We start from the raw sequence: 26,090 nt of genomic DNA on the forward strand, positions 1-26,090 counted from the left end.
ATTTTTTTCTGCCCGAGCGTAGTAACTACTATCAACAGGTTTCTTAATCATGACAGCAAATTAACTAAAAGTTATTTGTAAGGGTTGGCTGACATTTTCCTCTGTGGCAAATTTTGACTGAATTGTACTGAGAGTGAACTAAGCATAATCATCAAAGTTGAACTTACATCAAGGGTACTGAAACAAATGTTTAAGTACGAGGATGAGATGGTCGCGGTGCGGGAGGATTAGTTCTATCTGCAGATCTTTTTTTAGAGCCACCAGCATAGTGTTTTCGCAGGTTTTCCCGTTTGTTTGGCAACACATATAGTGGAAGTAAAACGACATGAAGCACGGTGCAGTTGCGTAAGCGGTTGCGCTGAAACGGTGCGGTGGAGCGTAGCGGTTAGGATCGAGTGAGCACCCCTCCTACCACCGTTCATTGCTGCAGTTCGCGCTGGTCCCATCTCGATATCAAGTTCATACTCATTCTCACCCTTTCTTTCTTGCCTTTTAGAGTAAGCAGGAATTCTGAGTGGGAAATAAAAAAAAGAATCTTTCGAAGCCATTTTGCTCATCCCTATCCATAATAGTTAGGAAGAGCAAAGAGAGAAACCTTAAGAGGTGACAACCTTAACAGTTACATTGTCGACGAATGAGTGAGCGTTTTTTGGTGTAGTCGTCTTAGCAAAAGCGGACATGTTCGTAGATACATGTATAGACGAGAGTAATTTGCACTCTAGCGTCGTCAGACATTGGGAACATAGGCGCTGATGAATAATTGAGAACAAAGTCGTCTATTTTGTCCCCTTGTGTCGGTTAATAGGACCATTGGTTCCTGAGCAGTACAAACATGGTATAACAGGAGCATGAGACTTGATGAACGCAAATCTGCTTAGAAATCGTCCTTTCGCATGACACTATTCGAAGTCTTTGGAAGTATCCCATTTCACTGCAATAAATTGCTATGATATGAACACTTCCACTATTGTGAGCATTCCACGTAGGGGAGAGCGTAGTGTAGCGGTTAGAGGTTCCGCTTCCTACACGATCGATCGGAGGTTCGAATCCGCCTTAGTGCCCACCAAGCCCTTCATCCCTCCGGGGTCGATAAATTGGTGCCAGACTTGTCTAGGAGGATAAAACAACTGACTTGACACATCAGCTCGCCCAGCAAGTCATTGTATAGGCCAGTTACACGTTCGTAAAACCTCAAACGATTCCGAATTAAGTGAATGTGGGGGCGGGTTGATTGACGCCGGACACTTTATGCTTTATCCTGTCTAGTCATTTCATTGGTCAACTTATCTACCAATTATTTGTCAAGTTGGGCAAAGCAGCACAACGAGATCCACTTTTTATGGCAGAAATGTCATTCTCAAAGGTAGAGTCAGACCTTGAAATCCTCTCCCAGATTTTTACAGGAATGCAAAACGGAATTTTTGCATTCCTGCAAAAACATAAGTATTGTTTCCAAAAATACAAAATGGGATGTAGACCTTTTCTGGCGGAGTTAGCTGTGTGGAAAGAAGGAAAATTGTTCGACAATTCCTTTGCAATCATAGCAACCGTGGACCTTAGACTGTTCAGTACTGAGGTGGTCTCATTTTGTTTGATCTCATCAAACTGTACTTACTGTGAGGGATTTGCAATTTAAGAATTCTCCTCTCCATCAGTATCACACATTTTCAGTCTTGAGATTAATCATTGGAAAGGAAAACATCTGATGTGGATGTGAAATGGATATAACGTGGTGAGAGTGAGGCGAGAGGGCTACTTTAACCATTTAGTTAGCGGTTCAAAATCACCGGATCAAGCCAACGAACCTTTCACCTCTTAGAGGTCGTTGAATTGGCGACAGACTTTTTTACGAGAATAAAAAACCTGACTTTGTGGAACTAAAACTTTTCAACACCTCTAATATAAGGCGGACAGACTAGACCCTTTAAACCATCCTACCTATAATTACCATTACTTTACTGAAAATGGATTCATCTGAAAAGAAGCACATAGAAAAGAGAATATTTTGAAATTTCTATCTCTTTCTTCCACCCAAGATTCTTAAACAACATTCTCAAGCAGCGCAGTGAAGAAAAAAAAGAGAAAAAGAAAGGAAAATTTTGAGTGAGTTTTCCTTCTATCGACGTAATAAAAATTGCAAAATGGCTGTTCTATTCATTAAATTCGAGCGAACTTGGTAGCTTATAATTCTAATAATTCTTATAATATAATAAAAAGGTAAGGCGCGTTCTCGTGCAAATCACAAAAAAATCGCTTTCTGCGAGACATTCGTAACGAAATGGGATACTGTCGTAGGACGAAAGGAAAGTACATGTGGCACTGGCCAAAAACCATTGCCCCGCCCACATTCGTGTCAGTGTTGTCTTCTGAGATGAAAAGAAGGGGGAGTGAATGGAATGTGGGCATCTTACGATATTTTGCTATGTTTACGATATATCATTACAAACAAACTATTTTTTTGAAAGAAAAAACGATGTAAGCTACCAAAGATTGAACTTGAGCGTACCACAAGTATGGTGCAAATTATGCTATTAGATTGTGCTACAGAATTCGCCAATCCTACTTTCTCTACCTACATAAACTCATAAACCACGGAACCACTCACGAGTAGTCATCGTGCGTCACAACAGACACAACGTGTATTAGAATGCATAAAAAGCGCTAAACCAGTCGCTTATGGTTGTATACTGTACAACTAAGTGGAGCATGACCAGGCACACTTGAGCTAACGTGAAGCAACATGAGCTCGGCATCCGTAATTTTGAAGCGCAATCCTGCAATTTCAGGAAATCATTTCATATAGAACCTCATAGCTATTTAACTACATAGAAGTTTTTTTTTTTCTTAGTGACGACGTAAGGGCAGATTGTTGTGGAAATTAGCACCCATGTAGGTGTTTTTATCGTTTTTAATTCCATATCATTTCTTCTTTTTGAATCGCCTCGTTTTATTGTGAACACAACTTAATTAATCACTTTAAATCCCTGCTTAATATCCTCACCGCTATGCTGCAATAACCAACATTATAGGAACTATAGGGAAATACGCCCGTGGTCACACCTACGGATAGCTTTGAGTAGCGTATGATTGCCATAAGCCAGGTACTTTAGCCTCGAATATGGCTTGGATTTGGCGGGACAAAGGCGGGGTCGGTCGACCTCAACCGGCCGCTACCGCCTCATTACGTAATTCAGCACCGCAACACCTGGCATGGTGCCCAATAGCGTTGTTCTATTTCTGTCTCGTTCGATGCTCATAGTTTTCTCAAAGTTTTCTTATCCTTTACACTGGTTTTTTACAATTTGGACCAGCTTTGTCGTGCTCTTGAGGGGAAGAACACAATGACTATGAGCATGAATTTTTTTTTCATGTGGAGGAATTTTTTTTTCATGTGGAGAGGTTTTTTGGACAAACTCTTCGATGCATACCTCTGGTCATGTAGCGGAGTTTTTGGCACGAAGAGTTTTGTGCGTACACGTATTATCCCTATGGATCAAGCACTTATAGCCTCAGATTTGTGCTCTGCGGCGACGCTTTTCTTTCCACTCGCGGCGTCCCGCCCCTTGGCCCACGTCCAGGCTGTAACGAAGCGACGCGTTTGCTCCTTGGCAGCGTGCCAACTAGGTCCACGATCGCAGCGCTGGCCAGCCACGTCCTAACCCACATCCTGACGAAAGCCCGATCAACCCCTCCCTGGTCTATGCGCGCCCTGCCCGCATTGAATGCGATGTGCTGCATTGATGTAGCGCACATAGGTGGCCGCCACTGCCAGCAGAGCGCAGAGTGGTGGGCGACCGCCGTGTGTGCGGCAGAGACGCAGGGTAATCTTTCGGCTCCGCCCACAAGCGCCGAAACGGGGAGCACGCCAACCTCGCTAGTTCTGCCCCTCTAAGCTTTCACTATGGACCAATCGAGCATCTAAGATTATCGTATTCGCATCTGAACTTACTTTCGGTTCCCTCATACCCCATGTTTCCTTGTGTTTGAATTTCATTCCAGCTCGTGAGGCTTGCTGTCGGTTCTAGGATGATCCTTGAATCCTTTCTATTAGCGAACGCAGCATTTTTGTTGTATCGCTTCACGATCAGTTCTCCCACAGCGTGGTCATAGAGAGTGCAATGTACATCTCTGCGACGCTGCGCACATTCGAATTTCGCGCGCCGGTGACGTGTCTGTCTCTGCACGCCGCCCATCTCGTAGCTTTGATCTCCACTGATCAGTTCCTGGGTTTCTTCCTGTTCTAGTGGCAATTCGTAGACATGTTTCGTGTACGGGGTCATAACTGGTCAGTCGTTTTGCAGATCCCGAGAATGAGCGCCGTAGAGGAGAGAACTGCCGAGAAGAGGCCTTTGAACGATAAGGAGGACAGTAACGAGGTCGCCGCCAAGGAGCCACGAATTGAGAATGGCAAGACGGAGGTGAGTGAGACATACAGCGTCCGAGGCGAGAGATACAGAGTGACTGACAGCTTGCCAAATGGCAGCGTGCCATCTTGCTCCATTGCTGGGTGATAGAGAGCGTTGTACATTTTGCCGCACTTGAACTGATCAAGTCGCGAAATGGAGAAGCTTTGGATTTTATGGACTGTGGCTGGAAACTTACTGTTGTCGTTTCAGGACGAGGTGCAAGTGATAAAAGAGAAGTCAGTCAAAGGTGAGTCATTCATCCCTCTTGCGTAGAAGTTTCGGAGACCACATTGGCCTCTTATGCGTTTTGCGTTCATTGCGAAGACGATGCGGTGTGCAAGGCAGCAGTGAGAGGGAAGAGTGTGCCTGGCGAGGGTGGGCAGACAGCGCTAGCCGCTCCACAGGGACACAGAGGCCGACAAATGAACGCGCGCCGATAACAGCCGCAGCCCGCACAGACCCGCCAGTTGCAGCCATAATCGATCTACGATCGCTCTTTCTCGCTCGAGCTTTGTTAGAATTTTGGAGATGGAAATACGGTGGTTGGGTGAATGAATAGAGTAGCAATGATGTGCGAACGGGAACGATACGGGCATGCAAAGGCGTGAGTAGCGCGACCAACGGTTTCGTGAGACCATGCTCTTGCGATACGTTAGATTACGAAAGCACTGGGCTTTTACAGACATAGAGACAGTTGATGGAGATGATGAAGATGACGATGAAGACGTCGACGATGAGGAGGTGCACGACGAATCATCAGAAGGCGAAGGTGATGGATCAGAAGGTTAGCGGAGAAAAATCCGTATCGAAGTCCACCTGTTATGTTTATAAATGTTAAGGCGAAGGCGATGACGATGAGGGTGACTCAGGCGAAGAGGAAGATGGTGACGACGCCGAAGGCGGCGAGGAGAGTGATTGAAATGTGGATGGCTAGGCTTCGTTGCTGTTGACGTCGTCGACCATCGCGTCGCTCTTCTCCCACATACACTCCTTCAGGGCGGGTCTTGTCCGGTGGTCCAGAACCCACCACTATTCAGTTCCTCAGTCGACCGACCACGCGCTTAACACTTTCACTCTCACTCAACATCATACAACTCGATCCCCGGCCGACCCTTGTTTGACTCTCATTTTTTGTTAACATGTTCTATTTTCATTTATGTGCTGTTATGGCTGTATTAATGAATTCATTCAGTGAATTTTTAATGTTATCTTGTTCTAATTCTTAGCATTAAATAAACTTTTGTACGTTCTGTTATTGAAGGGAGCGACATAGTCGTTAGATGTGAGAGAAAAAAACGAAAAAATCCGTCGAAATCATCATTATATTTCACATAGTATACTAGCGATTAACGCCCAAATGAATCAAATGCTGAGAAATTTAAACAACCTCAAAACACAGTTCGACTAAAGCAAGACAGTGGTCGAAACAAAAAAAAACGAACTAGCATTAATTGTTGGCGAGAAAACGTTTGAGATGCATTTGCATTTGTTGTATAACTGTGATATTTATCGGACGTTATAAATTCTTGACTGATGAATGGCCGAATTAAAGCCATCAAGCTTCTGCACAAGGGACATGAGTTTTGGAGCTCAGAATACACGTTTCCTATCCGACAGTTTCTCTTTACTAATACTATCTTGATGTACTTCAATGGAAAATATTAGTTCAACAAATTATTTAACAACAATTTGTTCTATGTAATCGGTTCGAAAACCTCAAATATCTTAGTGTTCTAATTGTCCAAAGAAGAAAGAAGCTGCAGGCGAAGATGCTGTTTCCATGAGTGTGGATAGAATACACTGTCCTCGTTATCGTTGATGCGTACCGGCTGTTGACCGATGCGCCAGACGTGAGGCATACGTTGTGGCTAGGTGGAATGCATTTACAACTTACAATGATCTTGCCGCTGCATAACTCGAATGAAACCTTTTTATTATAATTGCCATTAAGACTACTTCCCAAGGCCTCTCGTGATTGATTTTGTTCTGCAAGTAGCGCTGTGATCGAAGTGTATGGTTGCAAGCAATGCATTTGACCTATGAATAACATCTGGACTCGAGTACTCCTGTCACCGCATCCACCACTCACTAAGCCGTCAAGATAGCGTGGTCGCTCCGTCAACAATAATGCAGGTCAGTGTAGCAAAGCAGCAATGAAGCGGTTGGAGCGCTGTTCATTTTGTAACTAACATTTGAAGAACAGGAGAACTTCCAAGTAAAATAAACTTAAGCTAAACAAAATAACCAGTTAAATTAGTTTGTGAATAGGAAGCAAATTAAAGAGAAGTTGTGATGAAGCGATCTTGTCTTCTTTTCCCTCAAATAATGTTGAATTTGGCTGTTCGAGGAAGAATAACATACCTTTCGATAATAATAAGATATGAATTCAGGATACAGGATAATTAAGCTCAATGAGCAGTTACACTTTTTTCAAAATACGTCTTATTATCAGCACAGTGGGTCCATCTAACTTTCAAAATTTCATTTTGAATGAATGACGTGACTATGGGTAGACGCAACTGGCACCATAAGCTCTCCTGTTTTTGTCAAGCGGTATTGTAACTTTTGTCAGCAACCAATAAGGTACAACCAACATTCAAACCTCGCCGTATATCCAGCGCAGAATAATTGCAGCTTTTTTGCTTGCTCGTACAAAGGATCAACGTTAACGCCAAACCCGTTCAGAAACAGTCTTAAGGGCATGATTGCTATGATACTGAAAATAAGCGACTGTACCAGCAGGTGAACGAGTTGAAAGTTTTCGAATTTGAAACGAAGCAGCGTCTACTATTTTAAATTAAGGCATACTTGAACATTAATAGAAACAGAAATACCAAATGGTCACATAATCCGTTCTTGTTGCACATGATTGAAACAAAGAAAGCAAGCTCAAGTGGAATTGGATGCGCCCTTCAGGACACCTCTTGATCAATCGCCTACCAGTCCGAGTCCGCGACTCCGAAACTCGTCCATTCTCTGGTACAATGTGCCACGCGAGCGTATTACTGCAGCGCAGTCACTGGTTAGCTCACAGCCTGAAAGCGATGCGGAACGAGAATTCCATCGCACTGTTTCTAACGCAGTCGTTTCACCGTAAGAATGGAGACGTCTTTGATTCTGGACCATGGCGACACGTGCACAACTGGTTATGGAAATTGTCTTACACTTTCCTCCTACTTCGCAAGAACAGCATCCACAGATGTCGACCTATATGCAGAGTGAATCCAACTCTGTGTGATTGTTCTGCAAGAGCCCAAGAGCAGAACGAGCGATGAAGGACTGATGAATGAGTGTACACTGGTCATTCATGTAGAAAATGTTTCACGAAATTTAGGCGTGTTGATATTTCTGCGCATCCATTCTCAGTACATGGTGTCATCTCGTCCGGCCATTATCCGCCTCTGCGCTAAAAAAAAAAAAACTTACCGACATCATCAGCTAATGAGTCCCAATTGGACGCGTTATACGAGGCGTTTGACGAAGTGATCCGCAACTAGAACTCCTACAAATTCGTTGTCAGAGACTTCAACGCAACCGGAGAGGAGGAATACGGAATTGGAAGACTTGGATTAAGAGGCTGGAATGGAAACGGCAATCGCCTTGCCCACTTATCTCTTCCATGGGAATTCTTTTTTCATGAAAAAAGATCATCGTCGGTGGACATGGAAGTGGCCCAATGGCACCACTGCGGAGATTAACCTCATTTTCACCGGCCGGAGGTGGTGTCTACTTAACGTCCACGGTAATAGCACACTTTCGTAGTGGTTCTGATTACTGTTTCAGAGGAAAGCCGACTCAGCCACAAGAAAAGAACATCTGTCATCGGCAGCAAATGAGGCAAGAAGTCGTGCACGATAATCGCATACTGAAGGACTGCTTTTCTCCAGGCGACTAGGGACTTCGAGGAGAACTAATTACTATGCCCTGCTCCTCAGTATTTCGAAGATGCACGACAAACTCTGATCGAATTTCGAAAACCACTAAGGAAGGAGGACTTTGAGGCATGATCCGAATGGATCACATATCGAGCGGTTGGCGGCAAACACGAGCTGTAGAAAAGCTTTGCGGGAGTGCCTGGAAGCCCAAAAAGGACAAGTCTAAGCAAGTGTTGCAAGGATCCCTGCGAACTTGATGTTCAGTAACAGCCTTCCTAGGCGAAAACGAGATTCTCGCTCCTTTCATCGTGAGATATAACGAACCTTCTCCGTTCGTCACCTTTGTCAAGCTTTATCATCCCCGCTAGCGAATCTTCACTCCGCAATATTCCTTTGGAAGTGCGAGTTTGGAAGCGGTCAGAAGCCTGAAGTCTAGCACTGAATTTATATCAGCAGACCTTCTCCAGGCTAGAGGGTATCCTCTTCATTTACTTCTTGTAGCATCGTATTCCCAGAATGGAAGGTTCTCAAACCAGATGTAGATCTTGCGAGCTGTTTTTACCCATAAAAATGATGACCGAGAGAACCTTCGAAACTGCCGATCAATATGCTTAGTGAGCGTCCTATATAAGGTGCGCACGTCGAGGTGCTGAATGAAGTCCAAAGCAAGAGCAAGCCGTATTCCGTCAAGGTTTTAGGTGCATGGACCACATCCGGGCCGTGTCGAAGGTCATAGAGGATACTGTCAGCGTTGGCCGATCAACGTGAGAACACGTGCTATATGAGCACAGTAACCAATTGCTACGATTGCACCTACGAAATTCCATGAATGTGGAGAACGACTTGGAAGAATAACTGAATAGAAGTGAAAAACTAGACAACATCCACGACACGACGAACGATGAATGCAGCGCGGGCAGCATTTGCGGGCTTCAGGAAAGCCACGGGTCAAGTGGTGGCGCAGGAACTCCGAGTCCACATGTTCGACTCGACTGTTCTTCCAACGCTCTGTTACGGGTGTGAGACATGAGGTGCCCGTGAAAATCGGTAGACCGCTCCTAACTTCCCTTCAGCGCCTCGCGCTTCCGCGTAATCACGGCTGCCACTCCACCAGCTAGACAACCTCCACGACCGCCTGAGATCATCTAGACCCCGCCTCCTTATTGCTATCTAATCAACGCTGCGCGCGACGTTCGCGCCGCGACGAAGCAGTGGATGCTGCGAATTTAGAGGGGAGAGGAGTGTAAAACCAATTGACGCAGCAAGTTCTGATGTACGAAAATAGTAGTGCAGAGAAATAGTACGAAAATAGATAGGGAATATAAGAATCAAAGATATGATTGTTGATAAGAGTGATATGCGTGTTCTACATTGACCTCACCTGATCAACTTCACACAAATAAAGATAATCTCAAAAAGATGTTGCAGGCAAAGGAATAAGAAAAATAAAGGAATATAAATGAATATATTTTCATACACCTCATAATTTCACATATTTCACGCCCAAACTGTTCTATATAAGCTCGCAGTGCATAAGTATGTGTTTGTCACGATGTCATTCAACGAATTCATGTTCAACTTTCGACTGCAGCAACTATGCGCCCAGCAACTTTATTTCCTTATTACTTTGTATGCATTCTTTGAACTCTTTCTACATTTTACCTCTTCAGAATTTTTTATAGATATAATGTTCATATAGAGCTCAACTCAAATATTTTAGTACTTCCTTGTACGTTTTATAAAATAAAACTTTTATATGGTTCTTCAAACTTCTTTCAACAGCGTTTTATCGCTTCATTTGTATCTATTCTCTACATAAAATCAATATGACAGGCTAGGTGTATTAGTGGGGAACACAGAATTTTGTATCTTCGAGATCTACCTTCACGTGCAATGTATGTCTGCGAGGCACTATCGTCAGGCGTTCGATGGCAGTTTTCAGCTAGATAAGCAAAAAGAATTTCCTAAAAAGCTAAAAAAAGTTTTAAAAAATAGCATTACACCGACCAAGGGAAATTGTTGGAAGCATCTTTTGCATTCCAAGAGATGGATGATTAATTCCCTTCTAACAAGTCGAAACAGGATTTCTTCATTTTCACTCGCATTTTTAAATGGCATGTATACAAACCTCTTTCATTTATTTTAACTTACAAGTATACTTTATATAGAGTTTCAAACAACATCTAATATCAGGTACTTTCCTTTTCGTTCGATTCTAAAAGTGCATCATAAGAGCTGCATGCGCAACGAAAAAAAAAACTCGCCGTAAGAGCAGCAGGCGCGGCGAAATGGGTGGAGAGGGTGGCGTGGGCGCGGCGTCAACAAGACGTAGCACAAGAGGAGCAACCATGCTACTGTAACAATCATGACGCTGGAGACACGCGGTGCAATTAACGACGCTGATTAGCCTCCTTGATATGTAACGGCACATCATATGGGTACCCCCCCCGGCCAACCCCCCATGACTCTCTGACGTGGTACCCCCGCATGTTCGGAGATCCGACAAGCCATCCCCCTAATTTTCGGGTGGTACGGATTTCAGGTGGAGTATTCGTATACGGTATCGTAGATTAAGGAGAGGGAGCTGATTTCGTCCATTTCTTCCTAATTACCGTAAAAAACGGCCCGGAAGATACGGCTTCTAGCGCGCTATTTTCTACGAGTCCGATTGGAGCGCGCCAGCTGCGTGCACACGCCCTTAAGAGCAATGCCTTAGTCGGTACCCAGCGGAATAAATATCGAAAGCTAAACATAAAATGGCCGGTTTGAGGAGAGTCGACGATAGATGGACTAAAAGATCTTAGAAATCTCAAGATATGCTAAACACCCTCAAGGAAGACCACCAACGAGTTGTGCTGATGTGTTCGCTGGACCTGAGAGCTCAACTGGAGCCACCTCAAGGAACTTATGTCACTCAAGAATGTTGCGGACACTGTGGATGACGATTATGAGGGAAAAGAGCGGCTGGAAAGGTGTTGAGGACCGCACATACAGTGAAAAGAGGACTTCTAAGTAAGTGCAGCCTATTGTCATAAAACTCGATGTGGATTGATTGGTCGCAATACGCTCATTCACACGCTGAGAAGTAATTAGGGGATGTAATCTTTTTAATTAGTATTATAAGTACAACTTAAAACAACAGAATAATACTTTGCTCTTAACTCTTTTAACAGTTGAAAGATAAGTACAAAAAGAACAGTTCGCCATGACTCATTACCAAGTAATGTTGAGCGGAACGACCGCTTTTATTCGACGCATAGTTCTTCGCGGTGGAGATTTCGATGGATAGTGGTATCCATCTAAGCTACAAGTTGACCAGCAGCATTTCATCCCCTCAAAACTTCGTTCGGCTTAATAAAAACTTGATTTAGAACAATGCTCTCGAAGAAACCAATTATAATCGCCTATATATACTGCTGAACTACATCATATCGTTTCCCAACGTTCGAACAGTTGCTTGTTCGACTATTTGCTAGAACAATGCCGCTAGTTTTGATGGGAAGGTTCGATTCTCAATATTAAAATTTCCTCGCAAATACTGTTCGACAGAGATGGGAAAAGATGGAAGTCCCATTCAACGAGGTCTACGGCATATCCAGGATGTGAGAAATCTGGTCCCTACATGGAGGCGCACAATCATTTAATGGCTTTTTTGTTCGCTTTCCTTGAGTAACTGCTCATAGTTTTGTTTATTTGAAAAAAAAAAACTTCAGCAAAAAAAAACCGGACGAATTTGCAGTTAATTATTCTAGTCATTTTAACTTTTTTTGAATTTTTGAACAAGAAAGTTACAGAGGATTACATTAGAATCATTTCTGAAAATCAAATTTCTTTCTCCAAATAAGAACATAATTCTCGTTTGGGAAGGATTTTAACATGAGATTCATTATTTGAAAGAATGTCACATTTAAACTTCTACACAGATGATTTAAAATAACGGTAATATAGAACATTCGCAGTTTTTATGAATTGTCAATTCGCCTTTTGAAAGGGACTCTATCACCATCTTTTTGGTGTGGGAATCTCTGCAGGAGTAAATAGGAATAGAAATGTACTTCGCAAGGATAAGAGGGTTGGCGTTTAATTCCCCCCGTAAATCCCGTTTAATTTCCCTACCAAAAGCGTGTACATAAGGTAGTCCTCCGTGGATCTTCGCCTTCCCAACAATGCAAATTATTACGATGAAAAGCGAACAGCTCCGAGGTTGTCCACGGTCCGATTGATATAACTCAAAACAGCAGAAGCTGTTCCGTCTGCACAATCACAGGTGGGTTGCCCGCGTTTTACCGCCCGCTGTGAGCATCGTTGGATCACTGTTTTTCTTGTGTGTGTATGTGTATGCGTGTGGTGAGTGTAGAGCTGAGAAATGATCGTGTTCTTTCCCATGATACTCATGAACTATCATTTCCCCACTGTCTACTTGAGTTGTGATCCCAACATCAAAATTTCCGTAATAAGTTGATTCTGAAGTAGAGCATAGAGACTGTTACGTGGTGAACAGTGAGTTCAAGTTCACAGTTGGACTATGTTCTGCATGCTCTTTGTGTAAACACTCACTGAAGATTTTCATTGTTGAAACGGAGTCAATTCGTTCATTAAGCAGTACTGGGAAGATATTGTACTAGTCGCAAAATAGCAGAGAGTACTTAGTGTTGAGCGTACGCTCGCAGGGTCGGTTCACCGCTAACATGAAACCTTGAAGATATAGAATGTACTGTGATTATATGCAGATCACATGAGCTCTGTTACGTAAACCGAGTAAATCAATAGTTGCCTGGTCCCAAATTTTTTTAATATCTGTCATTTTCGACCAGAATAATATTATTTATATTCTACATTTCTCGGTATTTCTATAATATATAGTAGGGTCAAAACGACATGAAACACTGACGCAATTGCGCAATCCGCGCTTCTCTCGAGGCGCTGCGGTGGAGCGTAGCGGCTAGGAGCATGGTTGTTGGCACCACCGATCGCTACAGTTTACAGCGGTCCCACCTCGGTTCCAACTGTTGCCACCACCGCGCCCTTTCGAACGCGTACGCAAATGCACCGCAACTGCACTCGTGATTCATGTCGTTTCGACCTGACTATATACAAAAATTAGAGCATATCTATAAAAAGCAACTATACTTACTTTGTAGAAAGAGAAAGACAGTACGTTGAGACTAGTTTATTAGTTAGATATTATTATTATTATTATTATTATTATTATTATTATTATTATTATTATTATTATTATTATTATTATTATTATTATTATTATTATTATTATTATTATTATTATTATTATTATTATTATTATTATTATTATTATTATTATTATTATTATTATTATTATTATTATTATTATTATTATTATTATTATTATTATTATTACTATTATTATTACTATTATTATTATTAGATATTAGTTAATGACAAATAATTACGATTCATGTTACAAAGAATGCAACAGTTAATCGTGGACTTTCAGAAAACAGAAGTGGACTGTTCCTTAATATGAACACAATATTTCACCCTATTTTTTGCGACGAGTCGTGAGTAGTTGGAACGGCTAGACATGAAGTACTTGGTCGAATAATGTGCTCATTTGTTCTAACTTTCTTAGGTAGAGTTATTTCCGTTTATAGTTTCTTGGTGATGTAAATCAACGTTTACTGTCGACCCTTCTCTTCTTAATTTCGGCATCCATTTGAATGATTGAAGGAATAGATCCTTTGCCGGTTCAATCAGAACTGGTTAGAAGTTTTTGGAGCTCAGTCTTTTCTAGCTCTACACGTGTTGTCCTATTACTTTAGTTTAGTTTAGTCCGTAACTACAAGGAAATAGCCTAGTCTGGGCACGTTGTTTCGAGTTTACTGACTTCATTGTTTGTATTGCTGAAAGTTGAAGGAGAGTCGTATGTGTAGGGAAATCTCCCAGCCCCAATGGAAAGCGCCAACTTTAAGAACAAATGGCTGCAGTCAGTTTACTATTCCTCTCAGCAATGCTAGCAACGTTGATTGAAACTTGCTCTTGCTTGCAATTGTGGATTCTGTTGTGTTGATTCACATCAACGACATCGAAAGAATCTTGGAAGCATACGCAATAGCGAATACTTCATCTGAAGATAATGCTTTCATATACACGGATATCGTCAAAGAACTCAGTCTTCTCATATTATTCTAATCTCTTCTTTTCTTTGGGAAAATGAACTGGATTTGTGGATAAGATTCGACCAGATATTTTGTTCAGCACTGAGTTTGAGGTATTGTTAGGAGTCCTATGTTGTCAATAGTTTGTTTAAAGGAGTATTTCAGATTTTTCAACAACTCCTCATTTAGTTTGTGCACCAATGTTGGCAAGTGCTAGAGTGAACTTTTTTGATCACATTCTTCATGATTAACACTCAAAAGGATATCAAAATCGTTACCAACTGACTACTTCCTCCGTCCCTTTCGAGAACAAACTGCAGGGATAGTCTGCGGAACTTCTACCACGTTTAGCTCATTTTTGTTTCTCAGTTTCAACGTGTTTCCACATACTGAGTGCAACGGATAGCGAGGATTCATTAGACTGTTCTATGGTTGGTGTTCATGTGTACTAGAATCAGGCTAGTCTGTACAACTAAAATACTATGCATGAACATTGAAAAACCGACGGTGAGTGAAGGTGCGGCACCGCCGGCCACCGTCGCTTGCTCGTAACTTGTCATAAAATAGAAATTCAAGAACAATTTATATACTATTAGATTTCTCTCTCTGAGACGACCTATCCAAAGCTCCCATATTGTTGAGAAAGGAACAAAATGTCGCAAAATATGCGCCAAAAAGCAATAATTGGAACCTAACATAGCCTGAGGTTATAGTTGAAAAAGTGTTCAGAGACTCAAACTTTCACATTTGGTCAGGACATCAGGAAATTGTTAGAACAAAGCACAGGAAGTTGTTGGTTTGTAATTTTTGAAACTCATTTATGCGATTTTGTTTGTTGTGTGAAATTGCAGTCCGTCCTTACTTTGAAGCCTTGTAGCAAGGAGAGAAATTATCAAGGTAGCCAAAAACTTGCTATTAGGAGCACAAGTATTTCTGAATTTTGTGAGATTTTCATTGCATGTGTACAAACGAACTTCGTTTGTACACAAGAACAGCGCAAAGTTTGGAGATCCCACTTCTCGCCTTTTTCCGTTCACTTCATCTCTACTTCAAACCTCCGTTGATCACCAGAACAGAGTTCAAAGTAAAAGAACCTAAGCAGAACTGTTTAAACACATAACACGCTTTAGTTTATAAAGCTAGTTTTTTCTCTGAACAGATTTTCTCGCTTTCCTATGACACTGTCTTCTCATAGCTTTCCATAGTAAGGAAGAATATGAAACTTTCGCCTAGATTTTATGCAACTATTTCAATACTATGCTCCTTAGTTCACAGCTCAACGAAACCAATTAAAAACTATGCTCCTTAGTTCTCAGAAAATTGAGTTCGCCACAACATTTCGAGTTGAATGATATCGTTTCCAAATCTATTCGAGATTACTTTTTTCTATCAGACTCCGCGGCCCGGCTATTTTCGCACTTCACTCAGGGGTTGTACCATCAACATTCCATTCCATCAGCAGTCACTGCTGCAGCGTAGGAAGAAAATATTGTAGGGAAAATATTATGTAGCACTTCCACGAAAGCGGTTTCATTCTCATTCCAACTTTGTGCCCTGGATACCTTTATGAATTCCTTCTAGAGAAGAGACTTTCTCGTTTGCGAAGCACCATATCATCACAACGTTTTTTTTACTCAAAAGAGTGACGTTTATATGGGAGGCAGAGAGGATAACTATTTAGAAAATCATAAATTTAAAGCGATTTTTCTTCTTAGTAAACAATGTTGTTAGATTATGTTGTGCTCAGAAACCACAAGCTGATCATTGTTGAACCAAAGGTATTCAAGTGGAATGTACGGCTCGGTCACCTGTCCTGACTGTGTTCACAGCAGACGAAAGGTCAGGATAAATAACAGATGTTCTCCTTCCGCAACAAGTGCCACTGTATTAGAGTGAGGTACGACGTGGGGAGCGTCATAAACTACTCTAGTCACCTTACGTTAAAAAAAAACCTGAAAAGGCATGCTATTTCGACTGGTGCAAAGCATGCAGGACGAGCTTTAGTACGAAATGTAGCACTATAATCTCTGCCCACATGACTCTTCTTGTCTGTTATTCACACCAGCAAATATAAGCTGAGCAATCCTCGGTGTGGCGCAGTCGATTAGAAGTCCGCTGTAGTCGCACGGGCGATGGTTCCATTATCACCTCAGTACAAACCAAGCCTTTCATTCCTACGGGATCGATAAATTGGTGGCTAAACCTACCTAGGAGGATAAAAACACTGAATTGGTTATCGGCTGACCCCCGTAAGTCATTGTATCGACGAACTTATCGCTTCGCTTCTCCTAAGGACAAGTGCGAAACGGGGATCTAGTAGGCCCCTACTGTCATATTTCTACAATTCGATCCTATAATAAAACTTTCATTGTCATTTATAGTCGGTCTCATCGCTGATCATCTAATAGTTCATGGGTACAATGTGAGGTTCAACCTTGATATCGATGGGATTGAACACAACACTTCACTGAACACTACGGACACTTCTATTTATTATTTTGACATTTTTTGTTAGCTTCACATGTTGTGTGATATCGAGTAAGCAACGAAAGCTTCGAAAATGGCTAGTTTACAGAACTCATGCTTGCAGTCACAAGTTGAAGTCCCTTCACTTGCTGCTGGGTTGCTCTGTACATTTATAGTGGTCATCGGGCGTATTGTTTGAGTTGATTCTCCTACTACTACGGCTGGAAGTGATCCTAATCATGCACAATTACGCGGAAAATAGGGCAGAAATCCAATTTCTGCAAACCAAAATCTTTAGAGGCGCTCAGACAACAAAACAAACGATAGAGCGAATGAAAATTGATTTTCTTAGAACTAGGTAACCTGCGAAGAAGGGTGGTTTTACGTGCGGTCTCACACAGATAAAACTATGGGGAATCGATGTGGATCCTCACGAATCTGGAGTGGTACGGATTTCGGAGTACGGATTTGTGGAGTATTCGTATACGGGGTTGTAGATTATGGGGGGAGGTGATTCCTTTCATTTCTTCCTAATTGCCGCAGAAAACGCCCCGGAAGATACGGCTTCGAGCGTTCCGGCACACTATTTTCTACAAGGAGTTCGATTGGAGCGCGCCAGCCCGTTTTTAACGGCAATCAGGAAGAAATGGACGGAACCACACCCCTCTCCATAATCTACTATCTCGTATACGAATACTCCACCTGAAATCCTCACCACCTCAGATTCATGGTATGCTGCCTTTAAATGCATCTTAGTGATGGGGACTCAACGAATTACAAGATAAAAATATTTTATATTATAATTCACTGGGTCCTAAGAGTGAATTATGAGAAGAGTGTCGTCAAGGTCCTACGTTTGCTGTTTTATTATTCTCTTAAATTCTTTGATTGATAAAATCGTAAAGAAGGCTCACATGTTACTCTTCATTAGCGAACGCAATATTCGCTTCAGTGATTCAAACAATCTGCTGCCTAGGGTTTTTTGTAACCACACTTAAAATATTGTCTACAAGTCAGAAGTCCTTTTATCAAAAATAAGAGCGCAAAAGTTGGAAAACTCAAAACATCCTTCACACGACTCGTTCTTCGTAGAATAGGACTCATGTCCCACATTATGCCTGATTTTCACGCGCGGTTAAAGGCACTCAATATCGTTCTTTAAAAAGAAAAGCTGTAGATTCAGAATTCTCCTTTCGCATTCTTCAAAAAGAAATTAACCTGGTAAAAAAGAGGATTATACCTATATGGCAGAAGGTTTTTTTTTTGATTTTGTGGTACAAATTCGAGCAGAAGATATCCACATCTTTCTAATATTTTTTTCTTCGACTTAGTTCTAGATGGCTCGCCTTCATCCTGCGCATGTGCATACGGCTGAAAATAATAGAATTTTCAAATGTAGTTAAAGTAAAAGTTAAAGTTGCTGGCGTTAATCAATCCGCTTGGGATGCGCTCCCACGTTCACTTTAATTCAGAATCGTTTGAAGTTTACGAACGTGTAACTGGCCTATACAATGACTTGCGGTGGCCAGTCGATGTGTCGAGTCAGTGTTTTTATCTTCCCAGACACTTCTGGTACCAATTTATCGACTAGGAGGATGAAAGGCTTGGTGAACACTAGGGCGGATTCGAACCTCCGAGAAGTCAATTCACTCCATCTTTTTAATTCTGACTTTTTACGAAAGGTTTCTTTCTTAATTTAGGTGCTCTCTACCAGAAAGAAACTAAAGGAAACTTGACTTCTAGAAGCGGCATTCAATGATTAGAGGTACCGTAATCTCAAGTATAGCGCCCTTTTACCTTGTACGTTAAAGGCATCACCCCACGAATTTGAGGTTGTACGGATTTTAGGTGGAGTATTCGTATACAGGATCGTAGATTATGGAGAGGTGGGTGATTCCGTCCATTTCCTGCTAATTGGTATCAAAAACGGTCCGGAAGATGCGGCGTGTGCACACGGCTGGCGCGCTTCAATCGAACTCGTTGTAGAAAATAGCGCGCCGGAAAACTCGAAGCCGTATCTTCCGAGCCATTTTTTGCGGCAATTAGGAAGAAATAGACGGAATCACCCCCTCTCCTTAATCTACGATCCCGTATACGAATACTCCACCTGAAATCCGTACCACCTGAGATTCGTGGGGTGATGCCTTCAACTACTTCTTGTGCTAGCAAGCCTAAATGTTCGTGCTTTTACATACTGGTTGAGATGGGTGAGCCAGCTAAGCGTTTGCCGAACTCCCATTGTTGCATCTATGGTTCCTGTACAGAATAAAGGATTCTGATGGTTGATGTGGGTGGATGCGAGTAGCTTTTACATTCCGTTTTTATTCCAGAAATTGGACGGCTCTCAGAGACAAATATCTGCAATTTTCTCCAGAGATCCAGTTGGATTGATGCTGAGGTACTCAGGCTGAAAAGGTCTTACGTAGAACTAATCTTTGCTCATCTATGTTGTATTCCTTAATAATCTTTGTTATGTTCCTCTCGTGTGCCTTTTCTCCTTACTTTATATTCTTTTTACTGTTTTGTTTACGTCCACTCCTCGTCTGCTCTTATCGTACCGTATTCTCATAGAATTTACCCATACGTCGCTATTCCATAAGCGACGAAATTTTACGTCTCGAATGAACTGCCTGTGAACGCCAAGTGTCCTCAGATCCTCCTTCATCACTTTCGTCCAGAACTTTCCTTACAACCAGGCTAGCTTTTCTAATTAGGATCCGGGAGCATCCTCAGGATAACTTGAACAAGATGATCAGGTAGTCTCCTCATGACGCGACTAAAGAAGCAAAGACTGTTTTCCCTGTCTACTTCAGAAGAGGACCGAGTAAGATGTTTTCCACGTGTCATCTGCCAGTATACCATATCTACTTCCGAGTAAAGTTCTTCACTATGGCACATCATCCTCCAAAAGTTTCCTAACAGTATTCGAAGCAGCTTTCTCTCCATGCAATCAGGCTTTTCCATCAATGTCGCCGGCGCTGCCCAAGTCTCCAATAGTCATGATAGGGAGAATTGCGGATAAGTAGACTCGTAGCTTTACTTCGGTCGACCACAGGCACTTGGTCAATGAGTAAAATGACGAATTGGCTCTCTCGCGTAGCTGCCATCGTTTTTCAGCATACAACCCATATAATAGAACTCATCCACAAGTTCAATAGGTTGTTCGTCCATCCTGATTCCCGTTGAGAATCTTGAGTAGACCCACATCTGTTTGCATTTATGAGGGCGGAATCGCAGTCCGTAATCGATAACTAATTTCGACACGAGGTTAAAAACATGTTGTAATTTCGCGCTACTTAAAGAAAATATTAATACGTCGTCGGCGTATCCGAGATTCAGCAAGGGACGTGCAGACGGCGCTAGAACGACATTGACGGGACACTGCTCAACTGTTCTTCGCGTTATGTCGACGTCAGAGTTGAACAGAAATGGTTCTGCCACGGCCCCTTGTCTCACTCCAATTTCCACTTCGAGCGGTGTAGTACGGCCAGTTGGTTGGTTCGAGCAGTAGCTGTTGTTCTTCTATTCATGGAACTCCGTTGTGCGAAGGGCGTTAAAAGACGAGCTCAGTGAGGACAGCCGAAAACGGCTTTGAAGTCCATAAAAGCTAACTGTAGATGGTTCGAATACTGCTGTCACACTTCAATCACTCTCCTCAAAAAGAATATGTCATCTGATCAGTCATCGACCGAGTAGGGCGAAAGCCGGCTTGTCCGTCACGGATGGTTCTTCGCGATGTTTGAGTAGCCGACTCAGGATAATCCGCTCCAAATCTTGCACACTACACGCAGCTATGATATTCCTCGGTAATTCCCGAGTTCCGTAACGGATAGTTCCTCGTGGAGAGGAATTACGATGCGGATCTCCACGAGTTAGGTATCCCTTCGTCAATCAATATTGAACGGATGATCTTCGTCATCCCACGAATTCCAGACGGAGTAAGAAATTCCAGCATTTCTGCGCTAATTCCATCGACGCCGCCAGATTTTCCATACTTCATTTCTTGGATACAGACCAGAACAACCAACTCCGTCGGTGGTTCTTCGCTGACTGCGGTGTATCTCGGTCTTTAGCCATGCACAATTTCGACGGTGCTTGCCGGTTCAGAAATTTGTTGAAATGTTCCTTCCAGATGGGCAGGGTTGACTCTCCGCCAGCGACTCTGTTGACAGTGTTTAAAGCAAGCGAACAATTCTGCATCTTACCACTATATTGTCTAACAGAGTAAGTGTCTTTCCACATCTTTTCAGAAGTCTTCACTCTTGACGTCCATTCGTTTTAGCGGTCTTTTGCAGATGGCGACGCAACTTCCTTCTCAGACGCTTTTCCTGGCTGAAATCACCAGCCCATATGCACATAAACTCGTACACACATTCATACACATGCACTCGTCGGAATGCACCTACAGAATTGTACGCGGATTTTGTCTCCGCAGATGCAAAGCAAACTCCTTCCTCGGTGCTAAAATCGGGAGCATTTTCTTTGTAGCATCATAAATGCAATTAGTGAAACAGTCAGCGTCATCCACTTTTCCTGGTCACTTATCCAGTATTGATTGACCTTAGTTGGCTGAACTTCTTTCTCCATTCATCGTCTTTCAGATCTGCCAAGTCGAGCTTCGGTTGATGTTGAGCTCCCCGATTCAGGAACCGTACCATAAAAATGAGAAGAACTGGGCGGTGGTCGTAATCGGATGCGACGTCGCAAACAGGTCTTGACTTTTGAATATCTAGCAAAGGGATGTTCTTTGTCAGAACGTAATCAAGGTAAAGCTTAAGAGTCGCCATCTTTCTCTGCTCTTCTGGCGTCAAAAGGGTTGTCCCTTGACACGTAAGCTGATGGCGTCAATCATTCCTCTTAAAAGCGGATGCAATGGTGAGGTTCGGGTATACGGAGAGTTTTATCAGATGACCTCTGTTATCCGATATTTGTTCTTTGAGATAGAACCGTTTTCCAAGAACATCGGATTGTTGTTCAAGTCTCTTCTTCGCGTTCGCATCAATTCCGACAATCACCCCCTATGGGTAGTTTGGATGTCAACATATTGAGCTCATCATAGAATGCATCCTTGTTGTCGTCATCAGCTGTTCCAGCACTGGTGCATGAGCACTTGCAATCCAAAGTTCAAACTTTCTGCGATAAATATAATAACGAAATTTAGAGATAATAATAATAATAATAATAATAATAATAATAATAATAATAATAATAACAATAATAATAATATAGATAATAATAAGAGAGCGGGTGTAGTGTAGCGGGTAGACGGTCCGCTTCCTGCACGATCGATCGGAGATTCAGATCCACTCACCGAGCTTTTCATCGCATTTTGTCATTTCATCCCTCCGGGGTCGATAAATTGGTACCAGACTTGTCTTCTTCTTCTTCTTCCTAGCGTTTGTCCCGCGTTGTTGCAGGGTCCGCTTTTCTGCTTCTTGTCTTCCATTTGGTTCTATCCATTGCATCAGCCGTACACAAACGTGCATCTATCATATCCAGCTTCACACGGTCTAACCAGCGAATCTTTGGCCTCCCGCGCGGCCTCACTCCTGAAACGTCGAGCTTCAGAACGGTTTTGGCAACAGAATCTTCCTCGCGCCGCAAGACGTGACCAAACCATCTCAGTCGCGCCTCCTTCATCTTCTCAGTTATCGGGACGACACCGAAGATGGAGCGCACAGTGTCGTTGGATACTTTCTCTTTTAGCGTTATACCTATCGTCCACCTCAACATCCGCATCTCCATAGCGTGCAGCACTCTTTCCAAGGCTTTCGTTGTCGGCCAGCACTCGCATCCGTAAAGGGCAACAGGACGTACAACCGTCCTGTAGATCTTCGACTTCAGTCGAACAGGGACTTTCTTGTCGCACAGTACCTGTTGCCATTTTCCATTTCATCCATGCAGCATTAACACGTGCTCGACCTTCTTGATCAATGTCGCCTGTGGAAGTCACTTTGGATCCAAGGTACTTGAAGCAGTTCACCTTGTTTAATTCGGTGCCATCAACACGAATTGAACCATCCTCTATCCTTGGTCCGCACTCCATGTACTCAGTTTTTGATGTGTTGAGGCGCAATCCATATTGCTGCAGCTGATCCTTCCAAGACTGCACTTGTTTCTGAAGATCATCTCGAGACTCCGACGCGAGCATGACATCGTCGGCAAAGAGTAGAGTCCACGGATGCTGCTTCTGGATTTCCTTCGTTATCGTGTCCATGCACAGTATGAACAGCAGAGGTTAGAAGGATGAGCCCTGATGAACCCCTACTTGTACAGGGAATGGTCTGCTTGTTCCAGCAGCACATCGTACAACGCTGGTAGGCTTCACATAAAGTAGCTTCGTCCACCGCACATATTCATCTGGTACTCTATGCGACCTCATGGACATCCATAACAGCTCATGTGGAACACGGTCGAAAGCTTTCTCGAGATCGAGAAAAGCAAGATGCACACTGCGGTTCTTCTCTCGATGTTTCTCCAGGAGGATTCGGACAGCATGGATAGCATCTATAGTGCTGCAGTCCTTCACAAAACCGCACTGGTTGAGTGAAGCGCTAACAATTTTCCTCAGACGAGCTTCCAGGACACGTTCAAAAACCTTCATCGTATGGCAGAGCAGTCGTATGGGCCTGTACGAGGTGCAGTCAGCAATGTCTCCTTTCCCTTTCCAGACAGTTCCAGACAGGCACGGTCACGGAAGTTTGCCAAACGTCTGGAGTCCGTCCTTCTGCAACGGTCTTGTTAAATAGAGTTGCGAGCCACATGGACCCTCGATCTCCTAGCAGCTTCCAGACATCAGCAGGTATGTCATCAGGACCGGTTGCCTTGTTCGACTTCATTTTTCCGAGGGCAGCACTGACTTTGACGACAGTAATTGGTAGAACAGGACCCTCGACACTGGGAGCGGTTGGGATCGGAGGATGACAGAACTCTTCGTTACACAAGTGATTGTAGTACTCTCGCCACCTCTCCAGGATCTGACCAGAGCGGCGCAGAACGGCTCCACCAGCTCCCTTAACGATCTTGGTGTGCTCCATATCCAACGTTGAGCGATGACGCGCTCTGACTAAACGATACACTGCCCGCTCGCCTCCTCTGGTATCAAGCATGTCGTACACAGCCTTGTAGCGGTCCGACTTCGCCTTGGAGAGTGCCTTCTTAGCCTCCCTCTTCGCCGCTAGGTAAGCACCCCGATCTTCAGGCTGACGCGTCCTCCACCAGAGCTTATACTTGGACTTCTTCTCACGAATTGCCGCCTGAACTTCCTCGTTCCAAAACCACGTAGCCTTTTGTACCTTTGGCTTACCTAGAGTCGTCTTTCCCAGAGTGTTCTCCGCGGTCAAGCGTATAACGCTGGAAGTAGACGACGATTTCCTCCACGCTATGAGTAGGGTGGGGAAGTGTAGATGGAGCCACGGAGGCGAAAAATACCTCCTTTCGATCCTTCAGATTCCACCATTTGATGCGCTGTGTTTCAGTCCTTGGATGTCTCTTCCTTGGACGGGAGATTTTCAAGTCCATAACGAGCAGATGGTGTTGGGCAGCGACATGGTCTGTAGGGATGACTTTTGAATCCTGCAGAAGTCGGCGATCTCGTCGGCGTAACATCCAGAAATCTATTTGTGTTTCACGACCGCCGCTGGTGTACGTGATCAAATGCGATTTTCTTTTCCGATACTGCGTGTTAGCAATGATCAAGTCACTTGCGACAGCATACTCCAGGATTCGCAACCCGTCGTCGTTACGAGCTCCATAGCCGTATCCACCATGACAACTCTCGAATCCGTCTTTCCGGGAACCGACATGTCCGTTGAAGTCTCCTCCGATTAGAAGTACTTCTTCGCTTTCCAGGGATTGGACGTACTGCTCCAGATCTTCCCAAAAGCACGCCTTCTCTTCTTCACTACAGCCCATCTGTGGCGCATAAGCAGAGACGACTCGCAATTCCACTTCTCCTGTATGTACTTTTACGGCCATCAAGCGATCCGATAGTCGATCCACCGCTGTGACGCTATTTCTAAACGACTCGTTCAATATGATACCAACGCCGTTGCGATTTGATGTGCCGTGGTAGATCAGCTTGTAGCCATCGCCTAATTCCCTTGCCTTGGAGCCTTTCCAGCGAGTCTCCTGTACACAACATATGTCAACACGGCGTTTTCTGAGACTGTCTGCCAGTTCACGACTTCTTCCAGTAAGCGTCCCAACGTTAAGTGTTGCCAAGCGCACTGGATGTTGCTGGCGATGGCGGACTAACTTCTTTGGCCGGCTTCGTCCTCTAGCCGGTAGCCCTCGCATATTTGCCACATTGCCCGGGCGAGGACAATGCGCGTCGCTTCTGGGGTACGCCCTAGCTTCTGAAGAACACATAGTAGACATTAGCAGTATGACGCGACGGGGGTGTTGTTCTCGGTCGGCTTGTCGCACTAGCAAGCTAGCAGCCTGGCACCGGAATCGTCGTACTACCTCCTCACTTAGCTAGCCTGTAGCCTTGGCCCAAGGACCGGGCTACTAGCCGGACACCTTTGTGGCATGGTTGAACCTGCCGAGACGAAGTCTCGCCACCATAGCTGCCCGACGGCCAGGGCCACCGCTGCGCCGCTTTGAGGCGTGAGGTAGGATTTGCAGCAGTGGTACCAGACTTGTCTGGGAAGATAAAAACACTGACTCGACACATCAGCTCGCCCAGCAAGTCATTGTATAGGCCAGTTACACGTTCGTGAACCTCAAATGATTCTGAATTGAAGTGAACGTGGGGGCGCATCCCAAGCGGATTGATTAACGCCCGAAACATCATCCTTTATCCTTTTTAATAATAAAGGAATATAGAATTCGAGAAGTAGGTTACGAATATGAGCGTGACGCTGCTCAGTTTTCTCTAACTGTACTTAAAAAACGGTGTAGGAACGGCGCTTTTCCCCACGAGGTACATCAGAAGGTCCCACTAGTGTAAACGCTACAGTCCCCTCAGTTTCCTATATTGATTTTACCTGAAAGGGGTGCTTAGGAGACTTCATTGATCTTCGACCGCTTTGCAGGTGGTCGGGGATCGGGTGGAGAAAAGTGGCGCCTTCCGGATTACCTTGTAGGAACAAATGCCGTTTAGCACTTGCTTTATTACGACAATTAGGGGAACTCGAGCAGGACCACGCTCATATGCCCAATCTACTGAGTATTTTGAAAAGTGATTCGTCAATATCGGCATGTAC

General features: G+C 43.6%; 8 protein-coding genes across 11 annotated transcripts; 2 read left to right on the forward strand and 6 right to left on the reverse strand.

Annotated features, from left to right (window-relative positions):
• Positions 1 to 3,899: 3,899 nt before the first annotated feature.
• Positions 3,900 to 4,280, reverse strand: RB195_018284 (uncharacterized protein; the record flags this gene model as incomplete). The annotated part of the gene is made up of 1 exon (XM_064185646.1): positions 3,900 to 4,280. The coding sequence occupies one exon, from the start codon at positions 4,278 to 4,280 to the stop codon at positions 3,900 to 3,902; it is 381 nt and encodes a 126-aa protein (XP_064041527.1).
• A 30-nt stretch (positions 4,281 to 4,310) lies between these two features.
• Positions 4,311 to 5,325, forward strand: RB195_018285 (uncharacterized protein; the record flags this gene model as incomplete). Its single annotated transcript, XM_064185647.1, has 4 exons — positions 4,311 to 4,418; positions 4,617 to 4,653; positions 5,089 to 5,190; positions 5,246 to 5,325. 4 exons carry the CDS (start codon positions 4,311 to 4,313, stop codon positions 5,323 to 5,325), a joined length of 327 nt encoding a protein of 108 aa, XP_064041528.1.
• An 814-nt stretch (positions 5,326 to 6,139) lies between these two features.
• Positions 6,140 to 6,456, reverse strand: RB195_018286 (uncharacterized protein; the record flags this gene model as incomplete). Its single annotated transcript, XM_064185648.1, has 2 exons — positions 6,140 to 6,274; positions 6,334 to 6,456. The coding sequence occupies 2 exons, from the start codon at positions 6,454 to 6,456 to the stop codon at positions 6,140 to 6,142; spliced, it is 258 nt and encodes an 85-aa protein (XP_064041529.1).
• Positions 6,457 to 11,832: 5,376 nt separating this feature from the next.
• RB195_018287 (uncharacterized protein) lies at positions 11,833 to 13,696 on the forward strand (the record flags this gene model as incomplete). Its single annotated transcript, XM_064185649.1, has 2 exons — positions 11,833 to 11,883; positions 13,463 to 13,696. The coding sequence occupies 2 exons, from the start codon at positions 11,833 to 11,835 to the stop codon at positions 13,694 to 13,696; spliced, it is 285 nt and encodes a 94-aa protein (XP_064041530.1).
• Positions 13,697 to 21,137: 7,441 nt separating this feature from the next.
• Positions 21,138 to 22,346, reverse strand: RB195_018288 (uncharacterized protein; the record flags this gene model as incomplete). 2 transcript variants are annotated; one of them, XM_064185651.1, is made up of 5 exons in its annotated part: positions 21,138 to 21,342; positions 21,442 to 21,703; positions 21,794 to 21,899; positions 21,992 to 22,158; positions 22,193 to 22,346. In XM_064185651.1, 5 exons carry the CDS (start codon positions 22,344 to 22,346, stop codon positions 21,138 to 21,140), a joined length of 894 nt encoding a protein of 297 aa, XP_064041531.1. The 2 variants fall into 2 exon arrangements, with proteins under 2 accessions (XP_064041531.1, XP_064041532.1); XM_064185650.1 differs by lacking the exons at positions 21,794 to 21,899; positions 21,992 to 22,158; positions 22,193 to 22,346 and having other exon boundaries at positions 21,442 to 21,668.
• A 179-nt stretch (positions 22,347 to 22,525) lies between these two features.
• Positions 22,526 to 23,098, reverse strand: RB195_018289 (uncharacterized protein; the record flags this gene model as incomplete). Of its 2 annotated transcripts, none has more annotated exons than XM_064185653.1 (1): positions 22,526 to 23,098. In XM_064185653.1, the coding sequence occupies one exon, from the start codon at positions 23,096 to 23,098 to the stop codon at positions 22,526 to 22,528; it is 573 nt and encodes a 190-aa protein (XP_064041533.1). The 2 variants fall into 2 exon arrangements, with proteins under 2 accessions (XP_064041533.1, XP_064041534.1); XM_064185652.1 differs by having other exon boundaries at positions 22,526 to 23,032.
• Positions 23,099 to 23,119: 21 nt separating this feature from the next.
• RB195_018290 (uncharacterized protein) lies at positions 23,120 to 23,485 on the reverse strand (the record flags this gene model as incomplete). The annotated part of the gene is made up of 1 exon (XM_064185654.1): positions 23,120 to 23,485. One exon carries the CDS (start codon positions 23,483 to 23,485, stop codon positions 23,120 to 23,122), a length of 366 nt encoding a protein of 121 aa, XP_064041535.1.
• A 40-nt stretch (positions 23,486 to 23,525) lies between these two features.
• RB195_018291 (uncharacterized protein) lies at positions 23,526 to 25,251 on the reverse strand (the record flags this gene model as incomplete). Of its 2 annotated transcripts, none has more annotated exons than XM_064185655.1 (2): positions 23,526 to 24,093; positions 24,188 to 25,251. In XM_064185655.1, the coding sequence occupies 2 exons, from the start codon at positions 25,249 to 25,251 to the stop codon at positions 23,526 to 23,528; spliced, it is 1,632 nt and encodes a 543-aa protein (XP_064041536.1). The 2 variants fall into 2 exon arrangements, with proteins under 2 accessions (XP_064041536.1, XP_064041537.1); XM_064185656.1 differs by having other exon boundaries at positions 24,188 to 25,179.
• Between the last annotated feature and the right edge of the window lie 839 nt (positions 25,252 to 26,090).

The sequence above is a fragment of the Necator americanus genome, chromosome II (genome assembly GCF_031761385.1).
Source record: "Necator americanus strain Aroian chromosome II, whole genome shotgun sequence".
In the NCBI taxonomy this organism is placed as follows: domain Eukaryota; kingdom Metazoa; phylum Nematoda; class Chromadorea; order Rhabditida; family Ancylostomatidae; genus Necator; species Necator americanus.